Here is a 16,041-nt window from a genome sequence, read left to right on the forward strand (position 1 = left end):
CCTTTCACCCACAATTACTCACGTGTGCTTTATTTTAATACACAACCAAAATCGACCCGCTTCGCAGTGAACATGCGAGTAATAAACGCTGGTGGAATAAATGAATAGTCGAGTGGCTCTTTTATTTAAATTATTTTTTATATTCCCATTCAAATTCGTGTGATGTGAACTGTTTACTGTATGAATTAATTGAAACCCTAAACCAAAAACTACGAAAAATGTATAATAATAATCAAAGTAACGAACTGCTGCCACAAAGATCACCGAATTCTAATCAATTATAGAATTTCATTGGAATAAACAAAAATTTAAAGTAAGTAGCAAAATATTATTAAATTTTACCACAAATTATATTTCGAACTTTGCTGAATATTTGCCTTTTATACATAATTTCATGGAGGCAAAAGTATGTACCAGAAATAACAATAAAAGGGTAATAAACAATACACATAAAACAATAAAAGAAGAGAAAACAGAGAAAAACAGTGGGGAAACAACAACAACAAAAGAACCTGTAACCTGGCAACATTGTGTTAGCAGCTAAACGTTGGGGGGCTGCCATAATAATATGGCTAAATGCGATGAAACGGTAGACAGAGCAAATCCCATGTGGAACCTGTATTGTGGGGCCCAAAAGGAACCCAAAACCACTCGCAAATGTCGTGCGTTAGTGGTGCATCAGGACAATTTTGTATTACGTATACGCAGTGTGAATGAAAATTACCAACAGTCACGTAGCTAAAGTGAACCCCAAGTCCACTTTTAGTACACACGCGTGACCCAAAAGTATTAGTGTGTGTGTGAGGCTTTAATCCACCATCATAATAATTGTTGGGGGTACAGAATGACCGAAGATACCCCGCCCCATCCATTTCGACAGACGACAGGAATAATTACACACACATTTGGCTGTCATATAAAGCCAATTTGCTGAAATGTTGAACTGAAATGACAGCAGCCAGACAACATTGGCACATTTTGTGTGTGTTATTTTGATGGTCGCAGAGCATTGCTCTTCCCTCTATCTCGCTTTCACAGTTTGTTTTCGGAAAAAAGACAGAGATTTTGTTTTCATTTCGGCACAAATTTGCATAAGATTCAATTGCTGTCATGCTGTCAATAGGTTCAGGCTGTCAGATCTGTTTGTATATCGTTAGTAAGGTTAACAACAAATATTTTTGCAAGCCACAGCAGAGTGTGGCAGTGCCGGGAGTGGCATACAGACTGCATACTCAAGGTATTTCTCATTTAATTGATATATTGCTGACATCTAGATGCCCCTGGCAATCAGCAGCAGTCCGCAGGATTCCGATTTGAAACATTACACAGCGAGATGTCAAGTAAATGGTGATAGTTGCAACAGAATCAAAGCCACACCTTTGGCTCGCATCAGGATTAACAGCGAGGAAACAGAACCCGAGGTGCGAAAGGGATACGCGCTATAGTTTGCCACTTTTTCAGCTGAACATGTGGCAGGGAGTGGGCGAGGTGTAGGTGTTGGGTCTCTAGAAATGTCTGGAATTCTGCTTGGGGGACCAGCTGCTGTCTCTATCCATAATGATGATGTTGCCTGTTCACGAAGCGTAGGAAAGGAGCCTGCAACCCACATCCAAGGAACCATTTCTCAGTGTCAAGACAGCACGAAGGAATGCATGAATCGTTTGTAGCTCCATGCAACTGTCATTGCTTCAGTCTGTCATGTTGTCATTCTGTCTGTCTGTAATGCAACGCTTTGAAATTTATGCTTTCCATGCTGTGTTTGTGTGTCATCCGTCTGGCGGAGTTGAAATTGAGAAAATTATCATTTGCTTTGACTTATCTGCGATGCCAGATGTTGGATAAGTAACTCAAATAATTATGCTGGCGGATAATACGGCTATTGGATGCCATTTGATTTGTTGAACAATCTCCACAATTATCGAACCGATTCCCTAAATGAAAAACCACAAAAAACCTTTAGCCATTCAGCTCTACTCCCACATAAAAAAAAACATCTCCTTCTAGGGATTATATTCTGACTAGACGAAGAAACCTCTTAACATTTGAACATACGGCGAAAAAAAACAATGGAAAAACAATTTTCCAGGGCTTTTTCACTCTCCCACTGGCAAAAGTCTACGTTGTTAGTCTACGTTAAAAAGGATTTCCATGTCGAATGTTTTGAGTTTGTTTCTTCGACAGCAATTGGATTTTCATGTTTTCACCTTTCTTTACGCTGCTCAGGTGGAAAATTGACATCCATTGATCGGTGTCGGATTGAATATGAAATCCTTTCGGAACTGTCACACGCTCATATCAAAATGGATTGTTTGAGGAGTTTGAGGAGCATTTGAACTGTTTTGTGAAGATAAGTGACAGAAAAGCTGACAGATTCAACAGTTGGGAGGATGATTCGATGTCTTCAATGTCCCGTAAATATAGGATTTAAGGAAGGAAACTTGGCTTTAAATTGTTGCTACAATTTCGAATTAAAGTTAAGTAAAGGCAACCAAATTCTTACAAAAAGACAATTTGTTTTCCAAAAGACAACTTCATCAAGTTAATAGCTTTATGTCCCGGGTTTTACAGCAAAGTTCTAAAATCTAAGCACAACTTTTTTTGAGTGCCAAGTGCCGACGGCGAGGTGGCAAAACTTGTTTCGAAATGCCAAAGAAAACTCATGCATATCATTTGCTTGTCGTATATTTGATTGTCCTTATGCACCCAGCCCCTCCTGCACCCTGCCCGCCTTCAACGAAATTCAAATTCTTCCTTTGGCTCGTAATGAAATTTGAATTTTGCTAAACCACAAAAAACAATAACAATCAGTGGTTGAGGAATGCGGTTTTTATTTTGTATTCTTTGTTGTTGTCTGCATAATATTTTTCTTGCTGTTTGCTGCGGAAGTAAATTATAATTTTGACGTTCTTGGCTGGGAAATTTATGGGCTTTCCCTATTTTCTGTCTTGGCACTGTGTGTAGGGTCCCTGCCCACACATCGTACACGATGAAAACAGTTTACATACATAGATTGCGGCACCTTAGTTTCCCCCAGCATTGACTGCTCCGTAATTTACATATTTTATGGCGTCCTGCAGCGATTGCTCTGTGTGGCCTGGCTTAGCACACTAAGGCCTCTCCTGTTGCTGCCTTCTGGCAATATCTTCTCCGCTCTCGGTATATGCGTTGGGCCTTTCATATGCAAATCTCTTGAAGCCATAAAGATTCCTCCAGCTCTGCATATATTTTTGTTGTGTTACTTTTTGTCACTTATCCGTGCGGCTCTGGATCGTCTGTTATTATTTTTCAGATAATGTTAAATATTATAAGAGTCTTCTTGGACTATTATATTCCTCTTTAAAACTGTGGCCTTTGGGTAATTTCTACAATAAATAAAAGGCATCCAAGTCATCCAGTCGAAGCGATGCTGAAATAAGAGCAAAAAGTGGTCAAATGACATACTTGAGGGCATTGTATTTTGTGGCTACTTTGAAATGCAAAACACGTCCATGCTTCAACACTTGAATGAAAGTTAGTTTTGACATTTTTCACTCCTTTCTGGGTGGGTCATGTGCGAGTCTTTCACCCCTTCCTGGGAGTCCGAGTATTGTCTGCAAATCTCTGGCCGTAAATGCCAGCCATTACTCAAAACACACAAAACATACACTGGAGCTGGCGTCCTCGAATTCATTCATATATGAGCGGACATCAGTGGTGAAGAGGACTGTCAGCTGCTGGACTCTGTCAGGCTCTGTCAGGTTGCATCTGTCGCATGGCCATTATTAATGATGCAATTGACATGGGCCGAATGGATCTAATGGCCATAACATTGGCACTTATTCAGGAACTGTCTCCTAGCTATTTGAAGAGCCATCTGTTACCATTAGCAGTGCACATTTTCAGCAGTGGAGATCAAAGATCATCGAGTTAGAGACACGATTCTAATCTTATGATTGCTGTCGATTTACATTTTAGCTTCTTATTCACTTTTGTGTTTTTCTTTTTCTCATTTTGTTGCCTTTCTTTTACCTTTTTGTGTTCTCTTCATTTCCCTTTGCTTTTGTGGCTTTGCTTGTTTGCTTTGGTAATCGTTTCTGACATTTCATTTGCTCGCCTGTAGCTGCTGGACTCTCCGGCGTCCAATTCAATAAAAATGGAGTACGTGTTGCTTGGGCTAATCGATGTTGGCCTGGGCTTTGTTTTTCCTCATGTTTTGAGCTACCCAAAAAAGTTAGTTTTCATCAGGGAAATGGACCATGGCTGGACCCTGAGTGAGACAATGGAAAACAATAGAGTTTTTTAATTAAATGGCTTCAAACTGTATTAGGAGCAAGCTTAAGTCATATAGTAGCATATTCATAATATCCAGGGTGTTTCCGGCTTCAATGCTAGATAGCAGGTCACAAAAATATTGCAGAAAATGTAATAAATTGCAAAAGGGAAACTTACAGCGGAGAATGTGGCACACGGAGACAAAGATTTGCTGCCAACACCCATCCAGGACATGCAATATGGCTATCAGCCCGTGAACCCCTTGCTGCAACATTTCGCAACATTTCTGGGGGAAGAACAAACATAAACATGAAAGTGAGAGAGGCCAAAGTTTGGCCCTCAGTCGGGTTTTGCCTCCCACCCGTTCTGTAATATCAACAAAAGCAAAAGTGTCAAAGCAAACAGAGAAACAGAAATGGAAAATGGGGAAGAACCCAAACGATGTTGCAACGTAAGATTAATGACGTGCAAAATGTATTGTAAAGGTGAGGCCTCAGTCGGGTAACCTTTGAGCAACCTTTTGATACTATCTTTGCTGATATTTGTTCTTCAATCATCGTGTTTGTAGTTACACAAATTCATCAGAATTATGCTGTACTTGAAGTTAATTTGAGGACAATTGCCAGACCACTTCAAAGGGACCAGACCACAAAGAAGCAGCTTGTCTGCTGGTCAGCTCATTAATTGTACTCTACGCAAAATTAAATGCTGGAGACAGCTGCTACGGACAATAATAATATCCCCTTTGAAAACTACATCACAGATGTTGGGTAGAAAAGTGCCTGGCAAGAAATTTCACAGGACTCCATGTGGCACGCTCCTCTCCGCTCCTCTCAACGAAACTTTCCCATTTTGTAGCTGATGCTTGTTGTGCTCCTCGTAGTTTGTTGCTGTTTGCTCTGTGTTTTCTGTGTTCTGTTGGTTTATTATTATTTTTTTTTTTTGCTCCTTACTCTGGGGAACAGAAGACCCATATTCCCTTTGGGGTCTGGCTATTGTTTAAATTTTTAAAACTAGCATAGCAAAACTTTTTGCTTTCATTTCATTCGTCTCTCTCTCTCTCTCTGTGTGCAAAAGTTTGGCATTTCATTGTAGCTGTTGTGTGTTTTTGTTGTTTTGTTGGTTTATGGCTTTTATTGCTAGTTATTTTTTTTCTCTGCTGTTTGGCCACAGTTTCGTTTTATGTTGTTGTCTGTTTTTGAGTTCTGTTTTTTAGTAGTCTTTTAGGCTACTGACTGACTTTCCTGACACCTCAGTTTTGCTGTTTCAGATCGTTTAGTTGGACTCTAATTGGTTGCCACTTTCATTATCCCTTTTGCCACGATTGTACGCACGTTCTGGCCATAAAGCTAAAGTCACTAAACCAATTTTCACAGTGTTACATGGGCACAGTCCTGTCACTATAGAGAAACACAGCAAATAAAACAAAACTAAGATAGCTCGATTCTGTGAGCCAATCTTTCCACTCAAAGTAGGATTCCCCCAAGTGGCTGTAAAGTCGTCACTTGCTGGCAACTTTATATCCTTTCCTGCTGGCACTTTCTTCAGGTGTTACAGCACAGAGACGACAATGAATAATGTGTACCTAAATTACCATCATTAATAAGGTGTTTGCAGCCATTTCAGCAGTTGGATTAAGTCTCTGCTTTCACTCGCTATCCGCTAACAAACGCATTTGCCTGTAGGTTACGGAAGTGCCTCATCAGAAATGAAAAATTGACGAAAGATATAGCATTTTTTTAAGCAAAATCAAGTACGTTCAGTGCAACGTTTCTTTGTTTAGAAGATGGCCCCCAACTGCCATTATTCAAATGAGTTGCCAGGTAAAGTTGTTTTATTTTTAAATTTCCCGTGCATAAAAAGAACAAAAGACAAGAAAAAGGGTTGATGAGATACGAGATGAAACGCCAATTGCCAGGGGCAAGTGCTGAAGGAAATGGCAGCGGAAAGAGTCAGTAGGGGGCAAGATTGCTGCCTCAAAATGTTGCGTAGATTGCTTCCGTTTGGCGGATGTGTTTGGTGTTTTCTTTCTGCTTTCTCCTGCCTCGTGTGTATCGTAAATATTTTTGTTGTGATTTATTGTGATAATAAAAAGTATTGCAGAAATTACGGCGTGTACAAAATAATAATGAAAAATCTCCTTATTAACATTTGCCAGCTAATTCCAACAAAATGTCGCACAATTATTGAAATTCTCTGCAGCTCCCCTGAGACCTTCTTGCTGAGCCTCAGGCATTCGAGTGCTAATGAAATTTTGCTTGAATAATTATGCAAATTTAGGGGATTTTATTGGCCTGCCTGCGCCTCTCCGAGCTTCACTTTACTCATTTTCTTGGCCACTTCTGTTTAGTGTTTTGGTTCACTTTGAATTTTGCTGTATTTACGTAAATATTTTTCAAAAGTCTTTCGGTATAAATAAATGAACTTGAATGGTAAATAATCAGTAAATAAGAAAACATATGCTGAATTGTGTATAAAGTGGGAGTGCTTTCGTGCTGTGCATTGATGAGATTAATGAGCTGACGATGGAGATCTTTTTCTCTCACTTTGAGTATGCAGTGGGGGTAACTATAAAATAGGTGGAAAAGCTTTGGTAACATTTTTAGAGCATCTGAAACCAATGTATGTTGCCTCCTTTACCAAAAATGCAACCCATTTCCATTCCATTCAATCATCGGAACAGCCTCAGCGCCAGCAAGCATCAAGAGTTGCACTCAGATTGAAAACTCCTTTCAGCTGGTTAACGTGCCCGAAATAAACCCAAATGTCCCGGACTGCCAATCCAATCTGTCCTGTTGCAGGTTGAGTTGCTCCGTTGACGGCTTTTTAATCAAACTTTGTCGAGTAACAGGAAACAACAAAAATGGGGAGGGAGTGCGAGTGCACAGAGGGTCACTCTGGCTGTGGTCGCTGACTTTTTGCCTCAGGTTTGCTTGTCTATCCCAATCCCTGGAGAAGGTGCGCCAGTGTGTACCTCACAGAGCCAGCTGAAGGTGTGAACAAAAAAGTTCGCTGCACAAAAATTAAATTCATGGCTTCATAGGACCCGTTAAGGTGCTGTTATAATCCCTGATGTGACTTTTGTTAATTAATATTTGTTTTATTCACATTTTTGGTAGAAAAAAGGCGGCAGAAAAATTAATATTAATTTGCAATTTTTGCTATAATTCTTTTACAAATTTTTAGAACTTAAAGCAAAATTAAATACAATTTCAGCATTAAACAAAAACTCAGACTTGAAAGTAAAATTGAGGTTAACCCCAAAGAGCTGAAAAAGCTGTGAAATTTGACGCTCTCAAGTTTTTTTGTGGCGAAGAAAATGAGCCTCAAGTGTGTTTGAAGTCGAGTCAAGAAGGGAAACCTGACGCTGTTAAATTTGCGCACAAAATAAGGAACAAAACTCGCTGGAAAAATTATGCAGCAATACAAGTACTTTTAGCACTCTAAACAAGTAATAAATTTCGTACTTTTTATAGTATTATTAAACGCACTCATAAAGCGACCAAAGTAAATGTCAAATGCGTGTACAGTTTACACAGTTGAAGCCAACTCATGCCCCAACATATGTGCAGCCATCTATCTGATTGATGTAAACCCTTTTATGAAATGTTTCAAACATAGCAGTAAGTCAAACATGAATGGCTTATGCAATATTTATTTTTATTTCAGCCGCATAGCAGCCACGCCCTGTCCTGAGAACGGAAACAGCAGCAGCAGCCCCCATATATTATTTATTTCAAACCTTTAACCCAAAACAAATGGAGTAGGCCTGAAGGCTGCCGTCACCGACGACTTCCTGGTTTCCTTTTTTTTTATTTTTTACATATATTCCCGTTTCCTGATGCCCTTTTATGCTCGTCTCGATTTTTATTGCGGCTTCTATATGTACTTTCCTTCCACATAAACAACATGGTTTGGTAGTGCCTTGTGGTGGCATCGATTTCACTTCGATTTTGCCGACTTCAATCGATGAAGGCGTTGGCTGCGTCTGCGACGAGGACGAGGACGAGGACCTCGACATCCTTGGGTTCATTACTCCAAGTGCCATTGGCCATTGACTGCCTGACGCCGCGCTGCGTGCAGTTTCACTCCATGTTGATGATTTTTTCAATTATTTTTATTGGCTGATCATAAATTGTGTTGTGTTGGGTTCTGTGTTGCGTGTCCTTGGCAGCCGCTCCACTCTCAGACTCTCTTCTCGTTTTTTTTCCCCCAACTTAAACCTCTTTAACTTCTGCTTCTTCTTCAAGACATTTATCCCCTTGACTGAATTCGCTGTGGATTGTTTTTGGCAGGGCACCGAATCGCGTATTGAAAAACTTCTCTTCTTGGCCAAAGTTTCACAGCAAAAGTTTCACTTAAATGGCAAACAACTTTCTTCATTTTCAACGGCATTTCATAATTTTACGGCAGCTTTCCATATCCCATCCACTGCCCGCCTGCCTTCCTTCGGCTGAATTTGAACAAGTTCATTACGTGTTCGCAGCACGCCGTAATTATTTTTCCGTTTCTGTACTCAGACAAATTGAATTGTGTATTTGTAATGGAATTTGAAATTTCAACAATATACGATTCTTTTAAGTGGTTCTCCTTCTTTTTTTTTTGTAAACTTTGCAAAAGAGTTGGGTGGAAAAGTGAATTATTAACTGTTATCTGGAACGGGGGGTGTAACTTTTCAATCAAATCAAATCTGACATTTTGCTGAGGAGTGCCTCAAATTGGCAGCCGTTGTCATTAATCTTCTTTGCAGCTCACGGCTTCTGTTTTGAAGTTGCATGTCTGAGAACATCTTCAGACACCACAAAATATTTTATCAATTTCCTCCAAGATTTTTCTGTATCTCCAATTTACATTTAACTACCGCACCCTTGTCATCAATCTGTTGGTTTTGCTGCGTATTTTTCCCCGGAGAATTCTCGGAAAATAGTAACGAATTTTTAGTAGCTAAATTCACACTAAAAATCCAAATGCCACCGGAGAAAAACATTTCCACATTGCCAGCGAGATTTTGCAACTTTTGCAGTTTATGGCATTCTGAAAAGTCTGTAGAAAGCGTAGAAAAAACTAAGAAACATTGTGTGTACACCTGTTAAAAATATATAGAAAGGGGCAAAATGAAAGAAAAGGAGAAAAAGTAATGGGGAAGCAGCGAGAAAAAGTTTAAAAGTTCCTTAAGATTTTTTCTGCATTTTACTCTTACGAAATGCACTCTTTTCATTCCTCTCTTCAACTAAAGCACACGAATTCTCCTCGTTATTTGCCTTACATTTGATCAGCATTAATATTTAATGCCAGCAATTAATAATGAAAATTCCTGCACCTGCTGCCATCAGTGCCATTTCGTCATTTGTGCTAATTGGCCTTTGAATTGTATTCAATTAATTAACTCAGCATGCAGACAATTAAATTGAAACATTTGCACACTAACTGAGCATAAATTTGCTTTTGTTGTAGTTTGGAAACTATTTAAAATGGAAATGTCTTTGCAAGCTGTTGAGGAGATTGAGATTGTTCATGCATTTTTGTGTGGCTGCCACACATCCGCTTTCAGCTTCATTGCGTTCTGTGTTGTGCACTCAAAATGTTGCCTGTAAATCTAATAAATTGTGGCAAGACTATGACTATGGCAGCTTACATGAGCTTAGTCCTCTTTCTACATGTGTGTCACACTTTGCTGGTTATCCTCATTGAAATGCATTGAATTCCTCAACCCCAAAGGACGTTTCTTTACACTCGGATGGAAGTTTTGCATTTAATTGGATTTTTGTGTTGTCAAAATGTCATCAAATGTTAGAAAAAATCGAACTGGAACCACATTCTGTGTGCATAGCATGAAATTTATTTGTTGTTTTTAAGCTGACAGATGTAAAAGGCAATACTTATTTTTTAGTAATTTTTATTTTACCCACTAAAGAAGACTGACATGTTCATTAAAACATTGAACTTAACACTTTGAAATTTTCAAAACCCTTTGGGGCACATGGCACATGGATGGGTTTTGTGTGTCATGAAAACTTTCCGTTTGTGGCAATTCACTCAGTTACTCAATATGTCATTCGGTTATACACTCAACCGAACTTTTGATTGAGTTCCTTGTGCAAAAACTTTTGCACACCAAAAGGAATTTAAAAGAACTTTTCCTGCTTTAAAAGATCATGATTCATGGAATAATTAAAGGGTTTCAAGACTAGCTCTAGCTGAAGTAAAAACAAACTAAAATTGTCTATTGCAATTTCCTAAATTAATCTCAGCTACGCTTTTGCTTACCCAACTTTTAGTTAATGAACAAATCCCGCTGAGAGCCAAGATCAAATATTTAGAAAATAATTAAATTAATTGCAAGGAATGTACCGAAAGGCAGCGACAGCCAGCAGCCCCATTGTCATTGTCCTGTTTGTCTATTAACTAAAAACCGCAACAGCAGGCAAAACAGTAAAAGTGGATAAAGCAAACAACAGGCTATGCGGCTGCCCCCCACAACCCACGGAAATAGCGATGGTTAAAGTGCAGAGTAAATTCATTAATTTAGTTGACCAGCAGAAGAGCAGAGTAAACCAGCAATTAAATGTGTTTTCTAAGCTCTGAAAATACAGAGGAAGAGAGCGCTAAGGATTGTATCTGAGTTACCTTTACCTGCTGACTATGTTCTGTTCCCTTTTGCGTTTGACCATTGAAGCGTGTGGGGCATTGAGAGCTGAACAACAATGCAAAAGGCGAGTGGCAGCGTTGAGTGACAGACGCGTTCAGAAGAGCATCGATTATGGGTTGTTGTTCAACCAATTGTGGTTGAGAATCAGTGAACATTGCAGACACACATTAGGAGCCAAGGTTACACTGGCAAAAAATGTGTGTTTAAATCAAAGAAATCTTAAGCAAAGTGAATGAAGATAATTTAAATATGCAATAAATATTCTCTTTAATATACAATTAATTTTTTAACATGAATACATTTGTATTTATTTATTTTTAGTGTGTGCTGACTAAAACCACTTTATCACACAATTATCACAGTCTCACTTAGCCAGACAGCGCAGCAAACAGAGCAGCGGCCTTCGTGTCAGTTAGAAGCTGCTCCAAGAAGCTCCATTCAAATGTCTTAAGCAGCTTCAAGCTCCAGGAACAGCCAACTCAAATGCAGACAAGAGCTGACCTCTTCACTGAATTAATTATATTTTACAGACCATTGACCTCAATTCTGCAGACAAAGTGCCACGTTGCCGTACGTTTTACTCAAGTGAAAATTAGTCAGTCTCATTTAAATTTCAGTGGAAACTGACAAACTTTCCGGAAGTTGAAAAACTTTAAAAGAGAATTTTATTTGTGCCAAAAGTTAGTCAGAAAAGAAAAGAACAGAAAATTCAATTCCCACCAGATTCAATAGCATTCTGCAATCAATACGAGTGTCATGTATCCCCATGCTGGTTGAGACCATCAATATTTGTGTTTGCATAAGCTGACTTTTCCACTTGAATTTGTACCCCCCCTCAGTGGCAAGGATTATATAGATTTAATGGCTCAAGTTCCCACACATATGATTTTAAATTGGCTTGATGGTCCGAACTATCATTGATTGGAAACTTTAAAACAACAAAATCAGCAGCATGGAAAGGCTTATGGGCGGCTTAACTACCGGTAAGCATGGGCTGTAAGCCCAACGACAAATATTTCCGCACTCCCACATCGGCAACCGAACCCATATCAATGTAAGCCCTCTGTCCGATCCAGGACATAAATCGAATGCCCAATCGCTTTACGTGTGTCCCGAACATTTCAGTTTTTTGGTACACCCATCCACAGTCCATAAATAGTCGGGGTCATTAGAAGTTAATTGGCCTTGAAAGCACATGCCATGACGATGGCTGGGCGATGGAAAATTATGAGCTACATACATTTAATGCGGCAATCATTTTTATCAACGTTTTTTTTTTTTTTTTGGTAGTAAACTGCCAAAAAGGCAACCCAAGGAAAGGCCAAAGAAATGACTGACGTGTGTGCAGGAGATTACTGCGCAGTATGACGAATTTTAATAGAAATAGAATCTAGGCAGTTATAGAAAATAAAACCCAGAACTTGTCACCCTCTTCAGTGACGATTGAAATGGGGCTTATCTGGCGCTGCAGGATTATCGTTGAATGAAGTGAAATGGCAAATATAAACATCCCTGAGAAGGGTAATGTAATGTAATGTAATATAATGTTGCCCTTCATTTTTTTTAACCCTAGCTGGCCGCTCATTTTTGTAGCCCAATCTGGTCCCCAGGTGTTGGTCACTTAATCAAATCTGACCCACAGCCTAATGAGGTTGTACTACCCCTGGCTTGCCATTAACAGGCAGAGATTAAGAGATTAATGGCCTCCAATTGAGCGCGCCGGCTCTTTGTCAAATGCAGATTTTGGGGCACCAACTTTAAGTTCATTTTTCATTTTTAATGCTCGCCCACAGGGCAAGTTGGTCCATGAATAAGCGATTAAATGGCCGCACAAACTTTGTTGTACAATTTTCGAGAGCAGCTTACTAAATGTCTCCTGTCTAAGGACAATTTTAACGTACGGATTTTAATTGTTTGACAACGCACACACAGACACACTTTCCTAACTGCCTTTGGCTTTGTTTTGTCTCTTGTCGTAAAAGTAACGATGTGGCAGCCAGCTGCCAAAGAAAGTTGACTGGCGGCTGTCCGTTTGGTGTCTTTCATTCCTGATTCGATTGTGGGGCTTGGTCCCCCAAAAGGCCCCATGGCAAAGCCACACAATTGATTAAGTACTGGCAAGAGGAGCACTCACTGTGTACATTGACGGTCGTTAAGCGAGGACAATGGCAGACATTTTCTATACATATATAAGGTATTTATTAGCCACAGACACAGAGAGCAAGGGGAGTATTATAGTGTTCCATGCATTGAACGAAGGCAAACACAGAGGGAACAAAAGGTGAAATTCATTTGGCTAAAGGCTAGAAGCCGGGCAGGATGGAGGGGCGGCATCGACTTCCGTTTCCGTCAACACTGCCATTGACTACCACTTCCGCTCCGTTCCGCTCCGATCCGATCCGATCCGCCTCGTTCTTTCCCTGCCCTCTGGAAGGACATTGTACCTGGCAGCTCGTTCGACTGCTTGGTGGTTAATTTGCAACTAGATGTACACATAATTATATTGGCACGACAGCAGACTTCTAAGCCGATTGAAGCTCTTACGATTTAATTACAAATCTCTTTACCTTGCAGGCAACTTTATTGGTAGCTGTCTGACTTAGCAGCTGCCTTTAATTACATTATGCAGATACCACAAGGCCGTAGCACAGCAATCAATCACCTCATTTTCAGGCTAACACCCAAAACATAATTTCATTTTCGGTGCTGTTCAAAGTGTCAAAACTTTGACAGATTCAGTCAGATTGCAACCAAACCAATCCACAGATAGACACACTCAAAATCACATAATTAATGCAGAGGATTTTGCGGCTGCACAGGATGTTACACCTCCACTCGCATGTCCCCGGTGGACTCGTGTGGATTTTGAGCCACTTAAATGCCAGTGCCATAATTTCCAATAAAAATTGATCCACACAAAATGTGTTTTAATTCGCTGGAAATGTTCAAAGTCTGCTGTGGATGTAATCATAAATTTGATTTTGATTTGAAGAGAAATTATATTCGTATAATGATTGATGGCTGAATATGCTGCCCATATACATTATCCCTTTAGCATCTCCATAAGAAATCGAACTATTTGCAAGGGTTATTGCAGCAGTCACCCTCTCTTTTTGTCTCACGTCTCACGCATCATCCTCAAATCATCCACTTAATCTACACGCATAATGCCCATAAATTTCGAGCACCAATCTTAACTACAGTTACAGCCCGTAAGTCAAAATCATTTGTCATAATTCGAAGGAACAAAAACAGAAAAAACGAAACCAACCCGCACAAAAGATTGACCCAAACAGAGCAGATCACCTTGGGCCATCACAGTGGCCATTAAAAGGAACCCCAAAAAAGGAAAGCATGGAATGAGGAGCCCCAAAAAAAGAAAGGAAAGCCAGCGGAATGCCAGCGGAGAGAGAGCAAGCACATGGCGCGCATTCGACACGAAAATCGACTGAAAAGCAATTATTTACACTTCGGCAATAAAAATATGGAACACGCAGGGCGAAAAACAAAAAGAAGAAAAAGAAGTGCGAGGAGAAATTGTGTCACGGAATGGCGGGCGGCGGCATTGTGCAATTTATTGCCATTAATTTTTCTTGGCTTTCTGTCTTTTGTGGTGGGTGCCGGTGCCGGTGCCTGCTCTCCGTGTCACTCGCTGAAATTGCAAATCTGCGGATTGTGGATATAATTTTTATGACCATCGGTTTTCTGGGTTTTTTGTCGTTCAACTTTTTATGAGCTTTTTAAGCATTGAAGCGAGTACTTTTTCGGCAGAAATCGAACAACTTTGGCAGCACTTTAAGCACTTTGGAGGAAGAGTCTTCAATCCATTTGCTAATTTTGATGAATTTCCCTTTTTGCTTGCAGCATGAGCCACGTGGTGTGTCCGTTATCCGTCGATGGCCTTATTCTGTGAGTTCTGTGATTGTGCCCGACTGAAGCCCTGAAGCCTTGAGCAATGGCAGCGCCCACTTCAATCATGGAAATCCTCGGATGCCTGTCCCTGCTGCTGCTCGTGCTGCTCGTCAGGAGCGGTAAGTGCTCTGAATTAATCAGAATGATGCCAATCGAATTTTGATGTGTCTTTCGTACGACAGGCTACTGCATAGACTGCTTCAAGTGCGTCTCGTACAATGGGGCCAACAAGGCGTGCGATGATCCGTTCCACAACAACTACTCCACGGCCATACTCGAGTCGCCCTGCATGGGTGGACGCAAGGGCCGCGATGGACTCTTTCCGGCCACGGCCTGCATTAAGATCGCCGGCTATTATGGTAAGTGCAGTTTCTCACTTGATGAATGAGATGCATGGCATTAATATAATTTATATTTCCCCTGCCTGCAGATGACACCGGCGAAACGATAACGGTGCGTGGCTGTGCCCTGGACAGCGGCACCCTCACCACAGACACCGAGCTAGTTCGCATGTCGCACTGTGGAAAGTTTTATTACGATAATAGGTAAAATAGAAACCAGCAACTACGATAACTGATAACATTATTCGACATTTTTTTCATGCACTTTTTTACGCTTCCCCACAGATACGTGCATGGCTGCCTGCAGAGCTGCAGCGATGCGGATGCCTGCAACACGGCCACCTCGCGGCGGCAGCATCCAGCGAGGGTGGAGGCGCTGATGCGGCACCTGCTAAGCATTGCGGTTTTGCTGCTGGCAGCTGCAAGGTAGCAATAGAAGTGGCAACCATAAGGATGCGCCAGATGTGCTGGCGAAGAACCCATAAATGTTAAGCAGATATTGGAAAAATGAAGTGGGAAAAAGAGCGTGGAAAAGCATTTAATATAATTCTGCGAGCTGCGAGTGGAAATATCTTTTTTGTTCCCCCTTTTGGTTCGGCAATGCCACCCCTACCTGCATGTCATACCTCCTGACACTCTTTATAAAACAAAAAAAAACTCTCTCAGTGTCTAGGATTGCACGTTACAATAATTGCACCAGAGCCACGACCACAGCCACCGCCTGAGCAAGGAGCAGCGCAGCAAGGACACGCTCGATACCGCACAGTGTGGCCCATGGAGTGCATATTTTTTATGGAATTTCATCAAGCAATTATGTGATTTATAAACGAAATGAATGAATACTCAACAACAACTATCTAACAATAATTGAATTGAACACGAAGCGCA

At 40.6% G+C, this 16,041-nt stretch overlaps 1 protein-coding gene across 1 annotated transcript; it reads left to right on the forward strand.

Annotated features, from left to right (window-relative positions):
- The first annotated feature begins 226 nt into the window (after positions 1 to 226).
- On the forward strand, positions 227 to 15,811 carry LOC117585554. Its single transcript, XM_034275078.1, has 5 exons — positions 227 to 313; positions 14,765 to 14,931; positions 14,995 to 15,171; positions 15,243 to 15,357; positions 15,439 to 15,811. Exons 2-5 carry the CDS (start codon positions 14,856 to 14,858, stop codon positions 15,581 to 15,583), a joined length of 513 nt encoding a protein of 170 aa, XP_034130969.1. The 5' UTR covers positions 227 to 313; positions 14,765 to 14,855; the 3' UTR covers positions 15,584 to 15,811.
- The last annotated feature ends 230 nt before the right edge of the window (positions 15,812 to 16,041 follow it).

The sequence above is a fragment of the Drosophila guanche genome, unplaced genomic scaffold (genome assembly GCF_900245975.1).
Source record: "Drosophila guanche unplaced genomic scaffold, DGUA_6, whole genome shotgun sequence".
NCBI classification, from domain to species: domain Eukaryota; kingdom Metazoa; phylum Arthropoda; class Insecta; order Diptera; family Drosophilidae; genus Drosophila; species Drosophila guanche.